The following is an 18,692-nucleotide window of genomic DNA, read 5'->3' as shown; positions in this document are numbered from 1 at the left end:
GTTTTGATTTGCATTTCTCTAATGACCAGTGATGATGAGCATTTTTTCGTATGTCTGTTGGCTGCATAAATGTCTTCTTTTGAGAAGTGTCTGTTCATATCCTTTGCGCACTGTTTGATGGGCTGGGTTATTTTTTTCTTGTAAATTTGTTTAAGTTCTTTGTAGATTCTGGATATTAGCCCTTTGTCAGATGGATAGATTGCAAATATTTTCTCCCATTCTGTAGGTTACCTGTTCACTATGATGATAGTTTCTTTTGCTGTGCAGAAGCTCTTTAGTTTAATTAGATCCCATTTGCCAATTTTGGCTTTTGTTGCCATTGCTTTTGGTGTTTTAGACATGAAGTCTTTGACCATGCCTATGTCCTGAATGATATTGCCCAGGTTTTCTTCTAGGATTTTTATAGTCCTAGGTCTTACGTTTAAGTCTTTGATCCATCTTGAGTTGATTTTTGTATAAGGTGTAAGGAAGGGATCCAGTTTTAGTTTTCTGCATATGGCTATCCTGTTTTTCCAACACCATTTATTAAATAGGGAATCTTTTCCCCATTGCTTGTGTGTGTGTCAGGTTTGTCAAAGATCAGATGGCTGTAGATGTGATATTATTTCTGAGGCCTCTGTTCTGTTCCATTGGTCTATATCTCTCTTTTGGTTCCAGTACCATGCTGTTCAGGTTGCTCTAGTCTTCTAGTATAGTTTGAAGTCAGGTAGCGTGATGCCTCCAGCTTTGTTCTTCTTGACCAGGATTGTCTTGGCTATGCGGGCTCTTTTTTGGTTCCATATAAAGTTTAAAGTAGTTTTTTCCAATTCTTTGAAGAAAGTCAGTAGTAGTTTGATAGGGATAGCATTGAATCTATAAATTGCTTTGGGCAGTATGGCCATTTTCATGATATTGATTCTTCTGATCTATGAGCATGGAATGTTTTCCCATTTGTTTGTGTCGTCTCTTATTTCCTTGAGCAGTGGTTTGTAATTCTCCTTGAAGAGGTCCTTCACATCCCTTGTAAGTTGGATTCCTAGGTATTTTATTCTCTTTGTAGTAATTGTGAATGGGAGTTCACTCATGATTTGGCTGTTTGTCTGTTATTTGTGCATAGGAATGCTTGTAATTTTTGCACATTGATTTTGTACCCTGAGACTTTGCTTAAGTTGCTTATCAGCTTAAGATTTTGGGCTGAGATAATGGGGTTTTCTAAATATACAATCATGTCATCTGCAAACAGAGACAATTTGACTTCCTCTCTTTGTATTTGAATACCCTTTATTGCTTTCTCTTGCCTGATTGCCCTGGCCAGAACTTCCAACACTATGTTGAATAGGAGTGGAGAGAGAGGGCATCCTTGTCTTGTGTCAGTTTTCAAAGGGAATGCTTCCAGTTTTTGCCCATTCAGTATAATGGCTGTGGATCTATCATAAACAGCTCTTATTGTTTTGAGATACATTCCATCGATATCTAGTTTATTGAGAGTTTTTAGCATGAAGGGCTGTTGAATTTTATCCAAGGCCTTTTCGTTATCTATTGAGATAATCATGTGGTTTTTGTCATTGGTTCTGTCTATCTAATGGATTACATTTATTGATTTGCATATGTTGAACCAGCCTTGCATCCCAGGGATGAAGCCAACTTGATCACGGTGGATGAGCTTTTTGATGTGCTGCTGGATTCTGTTTGCCAGTATTTTATTGAGGATTTTCACATCAATGTTCATCAGGAATATTGGCCTGAAATTTTCTTTTTGTGTTGCATCTCTGCCAGGTTTTGGTATCAGGATGATGCTGGCCTCATAAAATGAGTTAGGGAGGATTCCCTCTTTTTCTATTGTTTGGAATAGTTTCAGAAGGAACGGTACCAGTTCTTCTTTGTACCTCTGGTAGAATTCGGCTGTGAATTCTTCTGTCCCTGAACTTTTCTTGGTTTTAGTATATTAATAAGTGCCTCAATTTCAGAACTTGTTATTTATTCAGGGATTCAACTTTTTCCTGTCTTAGACTTGAGAGGGTGTGTATTGTTCAGGAATTTATCCATTTCTTCTTGATTTTCTAGTTTATTTGCATAGAGGTGTTTATAGATGGTAGTTTGTATTTCTGTGGGATCAGTGGTGATATTCCCTATATCACTTTTTATTGTGTCTATTTGATTCTATTCTATTTGTGTCTTCTCTCTTTTCTTCTTTATTAGTCTGACTAGCAGTCTATCCATTTTGTTGACTTTTTTCAAAAAACCAGCTCCTGGATTCATTGACTTTTTTTTTTGGAAGGGTTTTTCATGTCTCTGTCTCCTCCAATTCTGCTCTGATCTTAGTTATTTCATGCATTCTGCTACCTTTTGGATTTGTTTGCTGTTGCTTCTTTTAATTTTGATGTTAGCGTGTCAGTTTTATATCTTTCCTGCTTTCTCTTGTGGGAATTTAGTGCTATAACTGTCCCTCTAAACACTGCTTTAAAACCTCCCAGAGATTCTGGTATGCTGTGTCTTCATTTTTATTAGTTTCAAAGAACATGTTATTTCTGCCTTCATTTCGTTATTTACCCAGAAGTCATTCAGGAGCAGGTTGTTCAGTTTTCATGGAGTTGTGCAGTTTTCAGTGAGCTTCTTAATCCTGAGTTCTAATTTGATTACACTGGTGGTCTGAGAAACTGTTATGATTTCCGTTCTTTTGCATTTGTTAAAGAGTGTTTTACTTCCAATTATGTGGCCAATTTTAGAATAAGTGTGATGAGGTGCTGAGAAGAATGTATTATTTGTTGATTTGGGGAGGAGAGTTCTGTAGATGTCTATTAGGTCCACTCGATCCAGAGCTGAGTTCAAGTCCTGAAAATCCTTGTTAATTTTCTGGTTCATTGATCTGTCTTATATTGACAGTGGGGTGTCAAAATCTCCCACTATTATTGTGTGGGAGTCTAAGTCTCTTTGTAGGTCTCTAAGAACTTGCTTTATGAATCTTGGTGCTCCTGTATTGGGTGCATATATATTTAAAATAGTTAGCTTTTCTTGTTGCATTGATCCCTTTACTATTATGTAATGCTCTTCTTTGTCTCTTTTGATCTTTGTTCTTTTAAAAGCTGTTTTATCAGAGATCAGGATTGCAACTCCTATTTTTTTCTTCTTTCCATTTGCTTGGTGAATATTCCTCCATCCCTTTATTTTGAGTCTATGTGTGTCTTTGCATGTGAGATGCATCTCCTGAGTACAGCACACTGATGGGCCTTGACTCTATCCAGTTTACCAGTCTGTGTGTTTTAACTGGGGCATGTAGTCCATTTACATTTAAGGTTAATATTGTTATGTGTGAATTTGATCCTGTCATTATGACGCTAGCTGGTTGTTTTGTCCATTAGTTAATGCAGTTTCTTCATAGTGTCGATGTTCTTTACAATTTGGCATGTTTTTGCAGTGGCTGGTACTGGTTGTTCCTTTCCATGTTTAGTGCTCCCTTCAGGAGCTCTTGTAAGGCAGGCCTGGTGGTGACAAAATCCCTTCACATTTGTTTGTCTGTAAAGGAGTTTATTTCTTCTCCACTTGTTTAGCTTAGTTTGGCTGGATATAGAATTCTGGGTGAAAAATTCTTTTATTTGAGAATGTTGAATATTGGCCCCCCCTCTCTTCTGGCTTGTAGAGTTTCTGCTGAGAGATCCGCTGTTAGTCTGATGGGCCTCCCTTTGTGGGTAACCCAGCCTTTCTCTCTGGCTGCCCTTAACATTTTTTCCTTCATTTCAACCTTGGTAAATCTGATGATTATGTGTCTTGGGGTTGCTCTTCTCGACGAGTATCTTTGTGGTGTTCTCTGTATTTCCTGAATTTGAATGTTGCCCTGTCTTGCAAGGTTAGGGAAGTTCTCCTGGATAGTATCCTGAAGAATGTTTTCCAACTTGGTTTCATTCTCCCTGTCACTTTCAGGTACACCGGTCAAATGTAAATTTGGTCTTTTCACATAGTCCCATATTTCTTGGAGGTTTTGCTCGTTCCTTTTTATTCTTTTTTCTCTAACCTTTTCTTCTCTCTTTATTTCATTAAGTTGATCTTCAATCACTTTTATCCTTTCTTCCACTTGATCAATTTGGCTATTGATACTTGTGTATGCTTCATGAAGTTCTCGTGCTGTGTTTTTCAGCTCCATCAGGTCATTTATGTTCTTCTTTACATCGGTTATTCTAGTTAGCAATTCGACTAACCTTTTTTCAAGGTTCTTAGCTTCCTTGCATTGGATTAGAATATGCTCGTTTAGCTTGGAGGAGTTTGTTATTAACCACCTTCTGAAGTCTACTTCTGTCAGTTCATCACACTCATTCTCTGTCCAGTTTTGTTCCCTTGTTGGCAGGGAGTTTTCAGTCTTTGGAGGAGGAGAGGCCTTCTGGTTTTTAGAATTTTTAGCCTTTTTGGACTGATTTTTCCCCATCTTTGTGGATTTATCTACCTTTGGTCTTTGATGTTGGTGACCTCTGGATGGGGTCTTTGAGTGGACGTGCTAGTCCTGTTTGTTTCTTTTCCTTCTAACAGTCAGGCCCCTCTGCTGCCAATCTGCTGGAGTTTGCTGGAGGTTCACTCCCCACCCTGTTTGCCTGGGCATCATCAGTGGAGGCTGCAGAGCAGCAATGACTTCTGCCTGTTCTTTCCTCTTGAAGCTTCGACCCAGAGGGGCACCTGCCAGATGCCAGCCAGAGCTCTCCTGTATGAGGTGTCTCCCAGTCAGTATACACGGGGGTCAGGGACCCACTTGAGGAGGCAGTCTGACCCTTAGCAGAGCTCGAACGCTGTGAGGGGAGGTCTGCTGCTGTCTTCAGATACATCAGGCAGTGATGTTTAAGTCTGCTATAAGCCCCTGACTGGGGCTGCTGCCTTTTTCACAGAGATCTCCTGTCCAGAGAGGAGAAATCTGGCAGACTGGCCATAGCAGCCTCGCTGAGCTGCAGTGGGCTCTGCCCAGTTCAAACTTCCCAGCAGCTTTATTTACACTGTAACCTTAAAAACCACCTACTCAAGCCTTCAGCAATGGTGGACGCTCTTAGGTGCACCAAGCTCGAAAGTCCCAGGTGAATCTCAGATTGCTGCTGTGCTGGCAGCGAGAATTTCAAGCCAGTGGATCTTAGTTTCCTGGGTTCTGTGGGGGTGGGACCCACTGAGCCAGACCACTTGGCTCCCTGGCTTCAACACCCCTTTCTAGGGGAGTGAATGGTTCTGTCTCACTGGCATTCCTGGTGCCACTGGGGTATGGAAAGAAAAAAAAAGAGTCCAGGCGCAGTGGCTCATGCCTGTGATCCCAGCACTTTGAAAGGCCAAGGTGGGTGGATCACCTGAGATCAGGAGTTCGAGACCAGCCTGGACAACATGGCAAAACCCCATCTCTACTAAAAATACAAAAATTAGCCAGCTGTGGTAGTGGGCACCTGTAATCCCAGCTGAGGCAGGAGAATCGCTTGAACCCAGGAGGCAGAGGTTGCAGTGAGGTGAGATCGTGCTATTGTACTCCAGCCTTGGCGACAAGAGCAAGACTCCAACTAAAAAAAAAAAAAAGAGCTCCTGCAGCTAGTTCGGTATCTGCCCAATTGGCTGCCCAGTTTTGTGCTTGAAACCCAGGGCTCTAGTTGTGTGAGCACTGGAGGGGATCTCCTGGTTTGCAGGTTGTGAAGACCTTGGGACAAGCGCAGTATCTGTGCCAGAGTTCCTCAGGCTCAGACCCTCAAGGTTTCCCTTGGCTATGGGAGAAAATTCCCCGACCCCTTCTGCTTCCTAGGTGAGGCGACACCCCACCCTGCTTTGGCTCGCCTTCCGTGGGCTACACCCACTGTCCAACCAGTCCCAATGAGATGGACGGGGTACCTCAGTTGGAAATGCAGAAATCACCCACCTTCTGCACTGATCTCGCTGGGAGCTGCAGACCGGTGCTGTTCCTATTTGGCCATCTTGAATCCGCCCTCAACCAAAAAGACCTTAAGTCTTTTTACTTTCTTGAATATACACCTAGGAATGGAATTGCTTGGTCTATATTTAACCTTTTGCAGAAATGCCAGACTGTTTTCCAAAGCAACTACACCATTTTACACTTCCACCAGAAATGCACGAGGGCTCCAATTCTTCCACATCCTCACCAACACTTGTAATTATCTTTTTGATTATGGCCTTCCTAGGGGGTGTGAAGTGATATCTCATTGTGGTTTTAATTTGCATCTACCTAATGGAAGTAGCTATTTACTATGGACTAAATTGTTTACCCCACCCACTCCCCACCAAATTCATATGTTGAAGCCATAACCCACCCCCTGCCGCCATGTGATTGTATTTGAAAATAGGGCCTTTGGAAGGTAATTAAAGTACAAGGAAGTCATAAAGTTGGAGTCCTGAAACAAAAGAATTAGTATCTGTGTGGGAGACACCAGAGAGCTTGCTGACTCTTTCCATTTTATTATTCTAATTAAGGAATGGATAATTATCTCCATTTTATAAATGAAGACTCCCATGCTCACAGAGCCATCCCTCACCCTTTTCTGATGCCAATGTCTGGACCATTTCTTCTTATGCCACACTGCCTCTGGGTTCCAGAATGTGGGAGGGACATATGTGTGGCCTGCCAGCTGACCAAAATCACAGATGGCACAGTGCTGAGACCTAGTTCAGTGAATAAGGGGCAGAAACTTGCCAAGAGGGAGAAATAAGTGAATGTCTGAATCCCCAAGTTGCTTTCTGTGCCCATGGCTTATGCCAGCTACAGATGCAAAGATTAATAAGAGGGGCCCAAGGTCTTGTACACTGGTAATTCTCAACCAAAGTATCCAGTGCAGCCTGTTCAATGCTGGTATTCCCAATCTTCCTAATACAAATTCTTCCTAAAACAAATTCTAAAGTAACAACCTCTATGACCAAAGGATCAATGTCCATCTCACATGTACCTACTTTAGGCAATCTCTGTAAAACCAGACCAAACAACCTGCAATAAAAAGTGTGCTTAGACATATGAATTACAGTCAAGAACGATCTCTTGGCCATTTTCAGGCTTCTACAGTTTGCTTGGGGCAAGGAGTCCCTTTTAATTTTCTAGATGAGGCAGTTCAAGAAGCATAAATGAGAGGACAGATTTCTGGACTCCCTGGTGCCCACTTCACAAATCCATCTCAACTGAGTGGAAGGCTGTCAGTATGGGCCACACTCCAGAAAATGCTCTGTCCTCTGAACTAAAACTGCAGCCTTTCCCAAAGACTGCATTATGTAACCCCATTCCAGGCTTACATAATTTAATCCTGCTTACCTTACAGTATGAGGATGTTGGGACCATTTTTTTTTCTGGGAAAGGAGATAAAGCTTGAAATTATGCCATGTTGGGATTCTCCCACCGAGCCAAAGTTCTCTTTACCATGCCTTCTCTTAAGCCACTTTGATTTTAAGAGATGTCGCTCATTTACATTAAAACGAAATTGTTTTGCCGCCATTTCCTTTTTTCCCTTCCCTACTTTTTCCCTCCTTTGATATTTAGAGATTAACATGCATTTTCTCTCAAATTACAAGGTTAACAGGTACTACTAGAGAATACTTAGAAAACCAGAAAAGCAAATGTTAAAAAATTATCTACCCAGGATAAGCACTTTTTTAATTTTTTTAATTATACTTTAAGTTCTAGGGTACATGTGCACAACGTGCAGGTTTGTTACATATGTATACATGTGCCATGTTGGTGTGCAGCACCCATTAACTCGTCATTTACATTAGGTATATCTCCTAATGCTATCCCTCCCCACCCGCTCCCCACAGTAGGACCCAGTGTGTGATGTTCCCCTTCCTGTGTCCAAGTGATCTCATTGTTCAATTCCCACCTATGAGTATTATACCACATGTGGTATTTGGTTTTCTGTTCTTGCGATAGTTTGCTGAGAATGATGGTTTCCAGCTGCATCCATGTCCCCACAAAGGACACGCACTCATCCTTTTTTATGGCTGCATAGTATTCTGTGGTGTATATGTGCCACATTTTCTTAATCCAGTCTGTCACTGATGGACATTTGGGTTGATTCCAAGTCTTTGCTATTGTGAATAGTGCCACAATAAACATACGTGTGCGTGTGTCTTTATAGCAGCATGACTTATAATCCTTTGGGTATATCCCCGGTAATGGGATGGCTGGGTCAAATGGTATTTCTAGTTCTAGATCCTTGAGGAATCGCCACACTGTTTTCCACAATGGTTGAACTAGTTTACAATCCCACCAATAGTGTAAAAGTGTTCCTATTTCTCCACATCCTCTCCAGCACCTGTTGTTTCCTAATTTTTTAATGATTGCCATTCTAACTGCTGTGAGATGGTGTCTCATTGTGGTTTTGATTTGCATTTCTCTGATGGTGAGCGATGATGAGCATTTTTTCATGTGTCTGTTGGCTGTATGAATGTCTTCTTTTGAGAAGTGTCTGTTCATATCCTTTGCCCACTTTTTAATGGGGTTGTTTGTTTTTTTTCTTGTAAATTTGATTGAGCTCTTTATAGGTTCTGGATATTAGCCCTTTGTCAGATGAGTAGATTGCAAAAATTTTCTCCCATTCTGTAGGTTGCCTGTTCGCTCTGATGGTAGTTTCTTTTGCTGTGCAGAAGCTCTTTAGTTTAATTAGATCCCATTTGTCAATTTTGACTTTTGTTGCCATTGCTTTTGGTGTTTTAGACATGAAGTCCTTGCCCATGCCTATGTCCTGAATGGTATTGCCTAGGTTTTCTTCTAGGGTTTTTATGGTTTTAGGTCTAACATTTAAGTCTCTAATCCATCTTGAATTCATTTTCGTATAAGGAGTAGGGAAAGGATCCAGTTTCAGCTTTCTACTTATGGCTAGCCAATTTTCCTAGCACCATTTATTAAATAGGGAATCCTTTCCCCATTTCTTTTGTTAGGTTTGTCAAAGATCAGATGGCTGTAGATGTGTGGTATTATTTCTGAGGGCTTGTTCTGTTCCATTGGTCTATATCTCTGTTTTGGTACCAGTACCATGCTGTTTTGGTTACTGTAGCCTTGTAGTATAGTTTGAAGTTAGGTAGCGTGATGCCTCCAGCTTTGTTCTTTTGGCTTAGGATTGTCTTGGCAATGTGGGATCTTTTTTGGTTCCATATGAACTTTAAAGCACTTTTTTCCAATTCTGTGAGGAAACTCATTGGTAGCTTAATGGGGATGGCATTGAATCTATAAATTACCTTGGGCAGTATGGCCATTTTCACAATATTGATTCTTCCTATCCATGCGCATGGTATGTTCTTCCATTTGTTTGTGTCCTCTTTTATTTCACTGAGCAGTGGTTTGTAGTTCTCCTTGAAGAGGTCCTTTACATCTCTTGTAAGTTGGATTCCTAGGTATTTTATTCTCTTTTGTGAATGGGAGTTCAGTCATGATTTGACTGTTTGTCTGTTACTGGTGTATAAGAATGCTTGTGATTTTTGCACATTGATTTTGTATCCTGAGACTTTGCTGAAGTTGCTTATCAGCTTAAGGAGATTTTGGGCTGAGACAGTGGGGTTTTCTAAATATACAATCATGTCATCTGCAAACAGGGACAATTTGACTTCTTCTTTTCCTAACTGAATACCCTTTATTTCTTTCTCTTGCCTGATTGCGCTAGTCAGAACTTCCAACACTATGTTGAATAGGAGTGGGGAGAAATCACCCGTCTTCTGTGTCACTCACGCTGGGAGCTGGAAGCTGGAGCTGTTCCTATTCGGCCATCTTGGGCACGTCCCCCATAATTCTTTTTTTTTTTTTTTTTTTTTTGAGACAGGATCTCACTCTGTTACCCAAGCTGGAGTGTAGCCTTAAACTCAGCTCAAGCGGTCCTCCTGCCTCAGCCTCCCAAGTAGCTAGGTCTCCTGGAGTGAGCTACTGCACCTGGCCCATAACCACTACTATTATTTTTGTTTATATTCATCCTTTTTTTTTTTTTTTTACCCACACATATATGTATTTTTACAAAACAAAGGGATCACACTGGTTTGTGACCTGTTGTTTTGCCACTTGGCATAAATGCTGCCCCACTTATTCAGAAAGGATGTGCTAGTGTATCCTTCTAATGGCAGATATGAGTGTATCTCCAGCCTCCTTTAGCACTACTATCCTTCCTTTTTTGTTCTTTGCCAATTTAAAAGCAATAAATTGTTGGTTTTTGTTTGTTTTTTTGAGATGGAGTCTCACTCTGTTGCTCAGGCTGGAGTGCAATGGCATAATCTTGGCTCACTGCAACCTCCGCCTCCCAGGTTCAAGCAGTTCTCCTGCCTAAGCCTCCCGAGTAGCTGGGACTACAGGCGTGAGCCACCACACCCAGCTAATTTTTGTATTTTTAGTAGAGACGGGGTTTCATCACGTTGGCCAGGCTGATCTCGAACTCCTGACCTCAAGTGATTTGCCTGCCTTGGTCTCCCAAAGTGTTGGGATTCCAGGCATGAGCCACTGTGCCCTGCCTAATTGTTTTAATTTGTATTGCTTCAGTTACATTATTTAATGTAATTTAATGTTAAAAATGTTACAGTGCTAAAGGAGGCTGGAGATACACTCTTATATCTGCCATTAGAAGGATACACTGGCATATCCTTTCCAAACATTTGTTCAACATTTTTAACATTAAATTACATTATTTAATGTTAACATTTTTAAACATTTATTTTCATGTTAATCACTTCCTTTGAATTTCACCTTTCTTTTACATTAGTCACATATAAAGCAGTCAGCTAAGTTATATGCACTTTCTGCTGCAAATTGGATGATAAATGGATGGGCAGAGGGTGGAACCAGCAGAGGGAACAGGGGTGTTTACAGTTCTGCAGAATGGTCATGTTGTTTCCTTATCTTTCACCAAACATTACAAAAAGAATACATGCTCATTTTAAGAAAAAAAATCAAATATTTCAAAAGGGTATATGAATATGATGAAAGCTCACCTCAACACTCTCCTTCCCTCACTTACGAGTTCCTATTCCCCAGTGTCACCATCTTCAGCCTTTTCCTCCTACATCCTTATTGTCTTCACAGGACTTGCTTCACTGGCCATGGATTTGGAGGAGCAATCAGGAGAAAGGGTTAGGGATCTGAAAAGGAATAGCTTCTTCATACAAAGCTCCCAGGGCTTGCTGCAGGGTGGTCATTGGGAAGGGAAGCAGAAGAGAGAAACCACACCAGGTGTTTGTCTGAAATCAAATGGGCAGGTGAACAGAGAGTCAGCTAAGATTACCCTGTCTGCCTCAATTACAGTCCACAAGAAAAATGGCAGGCCGTTTGTTGCAGCACATGAGCAGTGTCCTTTGTTAAGTCCTGTCCCTTGAGTATAACCTGTTTCCTTTACAAAAAAGTGGAAAAGAAAGCCTAAGAAAAGTTTTGCTTTGCTTTTCCAGCACGAACCCTTCTCCTCACTTGGCAGGTCCTTGTGGAGCCCTATACCCACCTTTATCCATCTTGCTTCCAGACAGTGGTTTGAAATAACATCCATTGCCTGCAGAGTCATGCCCAATTCTGACTAAAGGAATGTCATCAATGTCATGCTTAAAGCAGATGCCAAGACTTGAGTAGAATTTGTGGTGTGTGAAAGGGGATCTACTCCTTGTTATCAGGAAATCTTTTGGAGGAAAAATGATCTAATTGTTCAAATTCTTAGTGTTAAGAAAATGGCTGTTATGAAGGAGAGAGCGCATCACCAAACTGATCTAAAGCCTTTGGGAAAAAAAAATTATTTTTACTCTTCTCTTTGAGAGATACACATGGAATGAGACAGGTCATTTTAGAACCAGTGGGTCACCAGCCTCCTATTAACTAAAAGACATGAGGTGGAGATATTCCTCATTTTCTTGAGAAATTCTGCCTTTTATTCTTTTCAGCTTTAAAAACTCATCACCTATCCTGCTCCTTCTTGCATCATTTTCCACAAGAAATCCTTTTCTAACATGCAAACTGTTCAAAAAACAAAATTGTATGTGAGAAAACTTTGTCTTAGACCTAGTCCAAAAGGGCTTCATCAAGCAGTGTCCATTCCAAAAGAACAAGCTTCATTTTCTGGACCCAGAGGAGGACAGACTTATATGGCAAGGCTCTAGGTGATGGTGGAAATAATGGGATATGTATGGGGGAAAGAGAGGGCTGTGGTATTAGTTCTCTAACCCCATGTAACAAATTACCCCAAAACTTATCAAACCTTAAAATAACAAAAAAATTCTTATTTGACACAGTTTCTGAGGGTCAAGTACCCAGGGGCAGTTTATCTGAGTGGTTTCTGGCTGAAGGTGTCTCATGAGGTTGTAGTCATCTCAAGGCTTGGCTGGAGCTGAAGGATGTGCTTCCTTGTGGTTTTTGGCAGGAGGTCAGGGGCCTCCATAACCTCACCATAGGGTCCCACCATAAACTTTCTCAGTATCCTCCCTACATAGCTTCTCCCAAAGTAAGTGATCCAACAGAACAAGTACCAAGACAAAGCCAGTCTTTTTATAACCTGTTTTTAGAAGTGACTTCCCATTACTTCTGCAGTATTCTGTTCATAAGAAGCAAATCTAGCCCACACTTGAGAGGAAAATTAAGCTCTACCTTTTGAAGGGAGGAGTATAAAATAATCTATGGACAAATTTTTAAAACAACTACATAGGCCAGGTGCGGTGGCTTATGCCTGTAATCCCAGCACTTCGGGAGGCCGAGGCAGGCAGATCAGGAGGTCAGGAGTTCAAGACCAGCCTGGCCAACATGGTGAAACCCTGTCTCTACTAAAAATACAAAAAATTAGCTCGGCATAGTGGCAGGCATCTGTAATCCCAGCTACTTGGGAGGCTGAGGCAGGAGAATGGTGTGAACCCAGGAGGCGGAGGTTGCAGTGAGCCGAGACTGCACCACTGCACTCCAGCCTGGGCAACAGAGTGAGACTCTGACTAAAACAAAACAAAAAAACAAAGCAAAACAAAAAAACCCCAACTACATATATGATACAAGTTACCTACACCTAGTCTCCAGTCTGCTCTTTGGTGTACAGCAGAGGTCAGCAAAGAACCAGAAAGTAAATATTTGAGGCATCGTGGGCCAGACTCTGTTGCAACTATTGAACAGTGCTATTGTACTGCAAAATAGCTATAGGCAATCCGTAAATAAATGAGTGTGGCTTTGTTCAGCAACACTTTACACAAACAGGCAGCAGGCTGGATTTGGTCCAGGAGCAGTAGTTTGGCCCTGGAAGTCTAGCATACACAGTGACTTTGGTTCCTGGCTATTACAGTCTTGACAGAAATTCATCTAAGATGTCATGGCTCTCTGATCTCCCACCATCATATGTCAGTCACTGCACCTCAAAATTTAGTGGTGAGATAATAGGAAGACAGAAAAACAAATCTGAGATATTTAGGTGGAGAAAACCTCAGGACACAGACAGTCCTTATCTCTGGAAATAAGAATGTAAAGGAGAGCTGGCTTGGTCCAACAGGGGGTAAGACTGTGTATTCCACTGAATCACTAAGGTTGAGATAAGGAAAGAAGTCTGAGAGGAGATGTTCTCTAAACAATTGGAACTACAGCAGTGGGATTTTGAATCAACATGTGAATTAGGGGATCCATCTTAATAAGGCTCCTACAGCTCCAAAGAACCATGAGTTCACCAAGAGTGAGTGTACAGGAGGAAATCAAGACTTGTGCCTATCAGAGAACAGGGTAGACGTCAGAAGCTTCCCAGAGAGAGGTAGGGAATATATAGGGGACGATGAAACTTCAGAGCTAGATGTGACCTTACACTGTGGGATGGGGGATGAGGGATGGGAGTAACCCCTCAGTTTGCAATATTCATAAATAAACTTAGCATAGGGTTACAACATGCAAGTTCTTAGGCCTAATATTCCATTCCTTGTTCCTGAGGTCTGATTTTGCAAATACTGTATTAACTTCTCAGGGCTGTTTATATTACTTATTATATGATTGAGTCAAGAAGACAGGGCTGGGAATTCCACTTTCCTTCACATGAATTCACTTGCAATGGAAATTTAAAATTGTATAAGGTAGATAATTTCCTGCCTAAATAACATATACATAGCTGATACATCCCACCATTTAAAAAGTTATGTTTTATTTTTCTCAGCCAAAACCACAGCTACTGGTCACTTTTAAGTTCAATTTAAAGATCAAATCTTATCTCTTTCAGATGTGCTTTGGAAGTGAATAACACTCTGCTGATAAATTATTTCTCAGAGTGGTTTGTTCTTGTTTTCACGCTACCATATGGCCTACCAGACCATATCCATGTCTGGATAACCGGGTATAATGTCAACACTCTTTTGTTTTGTAAAGCTTTTCTCCATCTTATTATGAATCTAAACAAAAAAGTAAAAAATTAATTTTATTACTGCAGCTTTGCTTGCAAGAAATAGGCAACTTCCTCTGAAATGATTTCATTGAATTTAAACTCATTTATATAAATTCTGAGGTATACAGTGATGTGAGAACAATGTTTTCTCTATTTAAAGTGATCATACCTGGGAACAGTACAAAGACTTGGAACTTAAGACCTCTAGCTTCTCACCTTGTGATGGAGAGTGTGTAAGTTAAATGCCAAGAGGAAGTCAGGTTGTAGAAATCTGATCCAGTTAGACACCCCACACCTCCAGAGATGCAGGTCAGGAACTCAATGAGTATGGAAAACTGCCATTACCCCGAGCCAAATTTATCTCTGTCAGGTAATGAGCTAACAACCCCATTCTTTCCAAAAACATGTGTGAACTATTCCAGTTTTACTAATAACTTTATTTAAATAAGACACAAGAACTTCTATACTGAAAAAATACAAAACAAAAGCCACACATTTCCTTGTGTAAAGCCATATTGTATGGTAACTCAAATACTGTTCAGCGCAATGGCTAGAATTAAACAGTACAATTATATACAAAATTTAAACAATTCCTGACAAATTTCTACAGCTGGATGTAGGATACATTTGAGCTCAACAACTTCTGGGAAATTTACATGGCAAAGCGTAAGCTTTAACACATTTGGTTCAAAACTTTAATATATGCTAAGAACAAATGTACAACACAATTAATATTTAGTATCTCATGAGAAAATAAAAGCACATCACTATAAATATCGTACATCAGATTTAATCACCAAGAAAGCATATTCAGTCCATTTTTCTGAAATTGATATTGATACTATTGCATTTTATTTGGACAAAAGCAGAGTGTAAGATCAACATATTATGTAATGCTAAACCAGATATCAGAAGTTAAATGGAGCTCATATTTATCTTACAGAACTAGTAATTTTCTCCCTTTAACCATAATCTACAAAATAGAGTATTTTCATCAAGGCCTGAGATTATTAGGGTTAAAGGTATCTGCTGCTGAAAAGATTGTTTTAAAAGGTTCCCCTGTGAAAATGACAAAAGTAAACTGAGTCCTTTTTTCCATGACAGTCTCCTACAATATAACACTGACTAATTTAAAGGAGCCAGAATGCACCTTCAGGAGAAAATATTACGGCAAACTTTGGTGGAAAGAAGATAATTGAGATCATGACAAAATAATACACAGAATACACACGCACACACACAAACATATACATATATATATCATTTCTTAAAAAAAAAATCAATGGTGTTGCTTTCTATAGACTCATCCTTCTTCAACCATTTTAGAAAATAAGCAAAGAAAAACCCAGGAATGAATGAAGGGAACTGAAACGTTCCTTTAACTGTAGGCACATTGTTCCCCTAATTCTTAAGAAAATTGTGCCATACACTTTAGGTGCAGATGAAACAACTCTAGGTTTTATTGAATTGAAAGTAGTGGAATACAAATACAAAAACTTCGCTTTTGGATATTCTTTGTACTGAAGAAAACAATGAAAGTTAGGCTTTCCCACTGACCAATCAGGAATGCCTAGGGCTCTCTTCATACTTTGTGGAGAACTTGCGTCAAAAGTTTGCAAGTTAAAGGCTATTTTCTTGAGTTTCTGCTCTACTTCACATGTCGCAAATTTCAAAACTATTCATGATTATGTATTATGAGAGGCCTAAATGAGATAGCTTCAAACTATTGCTCTTGTAAGTCACCAAAAAACCTGCTTATTTATGTTGCAACAATTCTGAGACCCAAGTATTCTATGTAAATGAAGATCATGCACCTAAACTGCTTGAGGAAAACAATAACCAAAAGTATGTCACTTTTTCACCTGCAAAATAATTTCCAAGGGAGAAACTAAACATAAATATGTCTTTAGATAAAATGGTAACAGTTACGACCCTGATGGCTAACATAAACAAAAAAAAATCTCAACCATTCAGTCAAACACTTCACTTATTTTGAAATTAACTCTAGACATTCCTGTCTTTAAATTTCATCACAATGCGGAATGTTTATGTACAGTCTAGTACTGAACATTTTATTTGCAACATTGTAACAGTCCTTTACTGAGCAACACCTGAACTTTTAAAAAAGCCACATGTACACACGTTGAAACAGTGAATGCAACAGTTGTTTTACTTGTAACCACATGACATAAGTGATGTCAAACACCACAGATTTTGCTGGTTCTCCTCATGTTCACCCATGTCCAGGATTATCATTCTCCTAGGATTGAATGCACTTCTTATTCTAAGAATGTGGAATGTAATGAGGAAAGGGAAATGCATAAAATAAGGAAAGGCAAAAGAGTGATGTTCTCTCTTTAGCTTTTTAGCTGTGAAATATTTAATATCCCAATATGATATACATTCCAAGTTACCTGAGTTTAGACTTCAACTGAAGTACCTGAAGCTAGGCCATAGGGTGGGCACTGTGCAACTGTTGTGGCCATTTTTTTTTTTTTTTTTTTGCATTGTATGTATTACAGAAGTTAGAAACAAACACCTGGATCAATTGTAAACATAATCCTGAAGTACAGTATTTTCCATAGGACAAAACACAGCAAGACATTTTCTATTTAGACAGGCAACTTTTTGATATAGAGCTTATTTATACTGAAGAATCTGGAACAAAACACAGGACACAGTACTAATCTGTCAAACATACTATGAAATGCATAGTCTCCACTTAAAATGCTGAATGACACACACATTTTGCAAGCATTACTGCTTTCCACAAAAACTGCTGAATAGGAGTTCCGTCCCTGCCAAGATCAGTGTTTAAGAGATACTTTATGATGCTGATAAGTATTGGTGGTGGTGGTGGTGTTCAGAAAGTTTGTCACTCCATGCAGATAGATGTCTGAAATCTTGTTCCTAATCCATGGAACATAGGGTGGAGGCCAGCTCCCCCTTTTTTAGATGATCACATAGTTCTGAGCAGAGATGTGGTCCTCACCCTGCAGTTCCTGCAGAAGCTGCTGCTGCTGGGATGGCTGCTGGGCAGAGGCCTCCATGGAGCCCGCTGTGCTGGTGTCATCGGAAAGAGACGTAAATGAAACCCGGGATGAGAGCTGCTCAACGGTCAGAGCTGCCAAAGCTGAGCTCTGGCCAGAGTTAGGAGAGTTCTTGAGCATAAGGTCAGAAGCAGGTAAGAGGGGGCCTAGAAGTTTTACAGGACAGAAAGCTGATCCGGTTGGGATGAAATTAACCTTGTTTTTGTCAGGACATGAAAAGAGAGGGGCCGAGATAGGCTGACGAGACCTAAAACCATAAAACAAAATTAGATTTATAATCATGAACACAGAACAAGTTAAGCATTTTCTGAATTAACTGGAGTTCTCTAAAACAGCTAAAATGTAAATGGCAGGAGATGGGTTAAGTGTATACAGAGGGATAAACATCTTCCATAGCACAAGTCAGTTGGCAGACTATTCATGCACACAGCATGGAAGTGGTATTTGAGACAAAAGGATTTTCAAAAGAATCAGGAAGACAAATAGAGATCATTAGTTTGCTTTTAATCATTTAGGAAGGTAGAAAAAGTCTGCTATATTATAACTGAAGATTATGTAAAGTTAGAATGACCTTTTCTGTTAAGAAAAAGTACACCGGAGGCAGGGGGCATTAGTCCATCATATATTTAGTTTTAAACACTTCCTCCTTTTTTCTTTCTAGATAGACCTCCACTAGCACAGATGGGGGGTGGAGTGGGGAGGGGAGAGTTTCAGTGGTCTCTCAAAAAGCCAGTCAGTTCAACAGAGGTTGGGTCCACAAGCCCTTCCTCTCCTCCTGTTCCCAGGAGCTAAGCCATCAGCTCCTGCAAGATGGGTCCTTCCAGATTGCAAGAGCACTGCACCCTCCACTAGGCACCTGCACTGGAACAAAGGCATGAGTGCATCCAAGAACCACACAGTCTTCTGAGCTACTCTGCCCAGTGTTTATAGCATGAACCTCTTTTTCTAATTTCATTTCTAACTTACACATATTAAAATTTCATTAAGAAAACCCCTTGTGAACAGAAAGTCTGAATAAGCAAGCTAGATGCGGCTATAGGGCAGCTATAGGGAAGGAGACTAATCTCCTTCCGGCTTGTAGAGTACACTGTCTTTAAGCTAGTCACACATAGATATTAACTTTGCTCCTAAAGTCTCTTTGTTAGCCATCTAAATTAAGAGTTCTCGAAATGACAATTCTTAATGATTAAAAATAGATCTTTCAGGTAGTAAGAATAAGTGTCCAAGTTTCTTTGTATTGGCTTATACATTTCCAGCATACAGACTCCAATTCTCCTTCAGTAAGATCTCTCTTGCCTATTCAATTCTCTTTACATAATTTGCTTTTGAAACACATTATCAGCTGGATAGAGTAGTTGATTCATATGTAATC

General features: G+C 40.1%; 1 protein-coding gene across 7 annotated transcripts in view; it reads right to left on the bottom strand.

Moving 5' to 3' along the window:
- Nucleotides 1-14,686: 14,686 nt before the first annotated feature.
- The window catches only part of GLCCI1 (glucocorticoid induced 1), a 131,073-nt gene continuing 127,067 nt past the window's right edge, over nt 14,687-18,692 (bottom strand). For all 7 annotated transcript variants that reach the window (XM_021935282.2, XM_003896274.4, XM_021935285.2 and 4 more), the window contains one exon: nt 14,687-17,567. In XM_021935282.2, the coding sequence (XP_021790974.1) occupies nt 17,222-17,567 (346 nt within the window). In that variant the 3' untranslated portion in view covers nt 14,687-17,221. The remainder of the gene's footprint in view (nt 17,568-18,692) is intronic.

This window comes from Papio anubis, chromosome 4 (assembly GCF_008728515.1).
Source record: "Papio anubis isolate 15944 chromosome 4, Panubis1.0, whole genome shotgun sequence".
Classification (NCBI taxonomy): Eukaryota; Metazoa; Chordata; class Mammalia; order Primates; family Cercopithecidae; genus Papio; species Papio anubis.
This window is presented reverse-complemented; position numbering and strand designations above follow the sequence as displayed.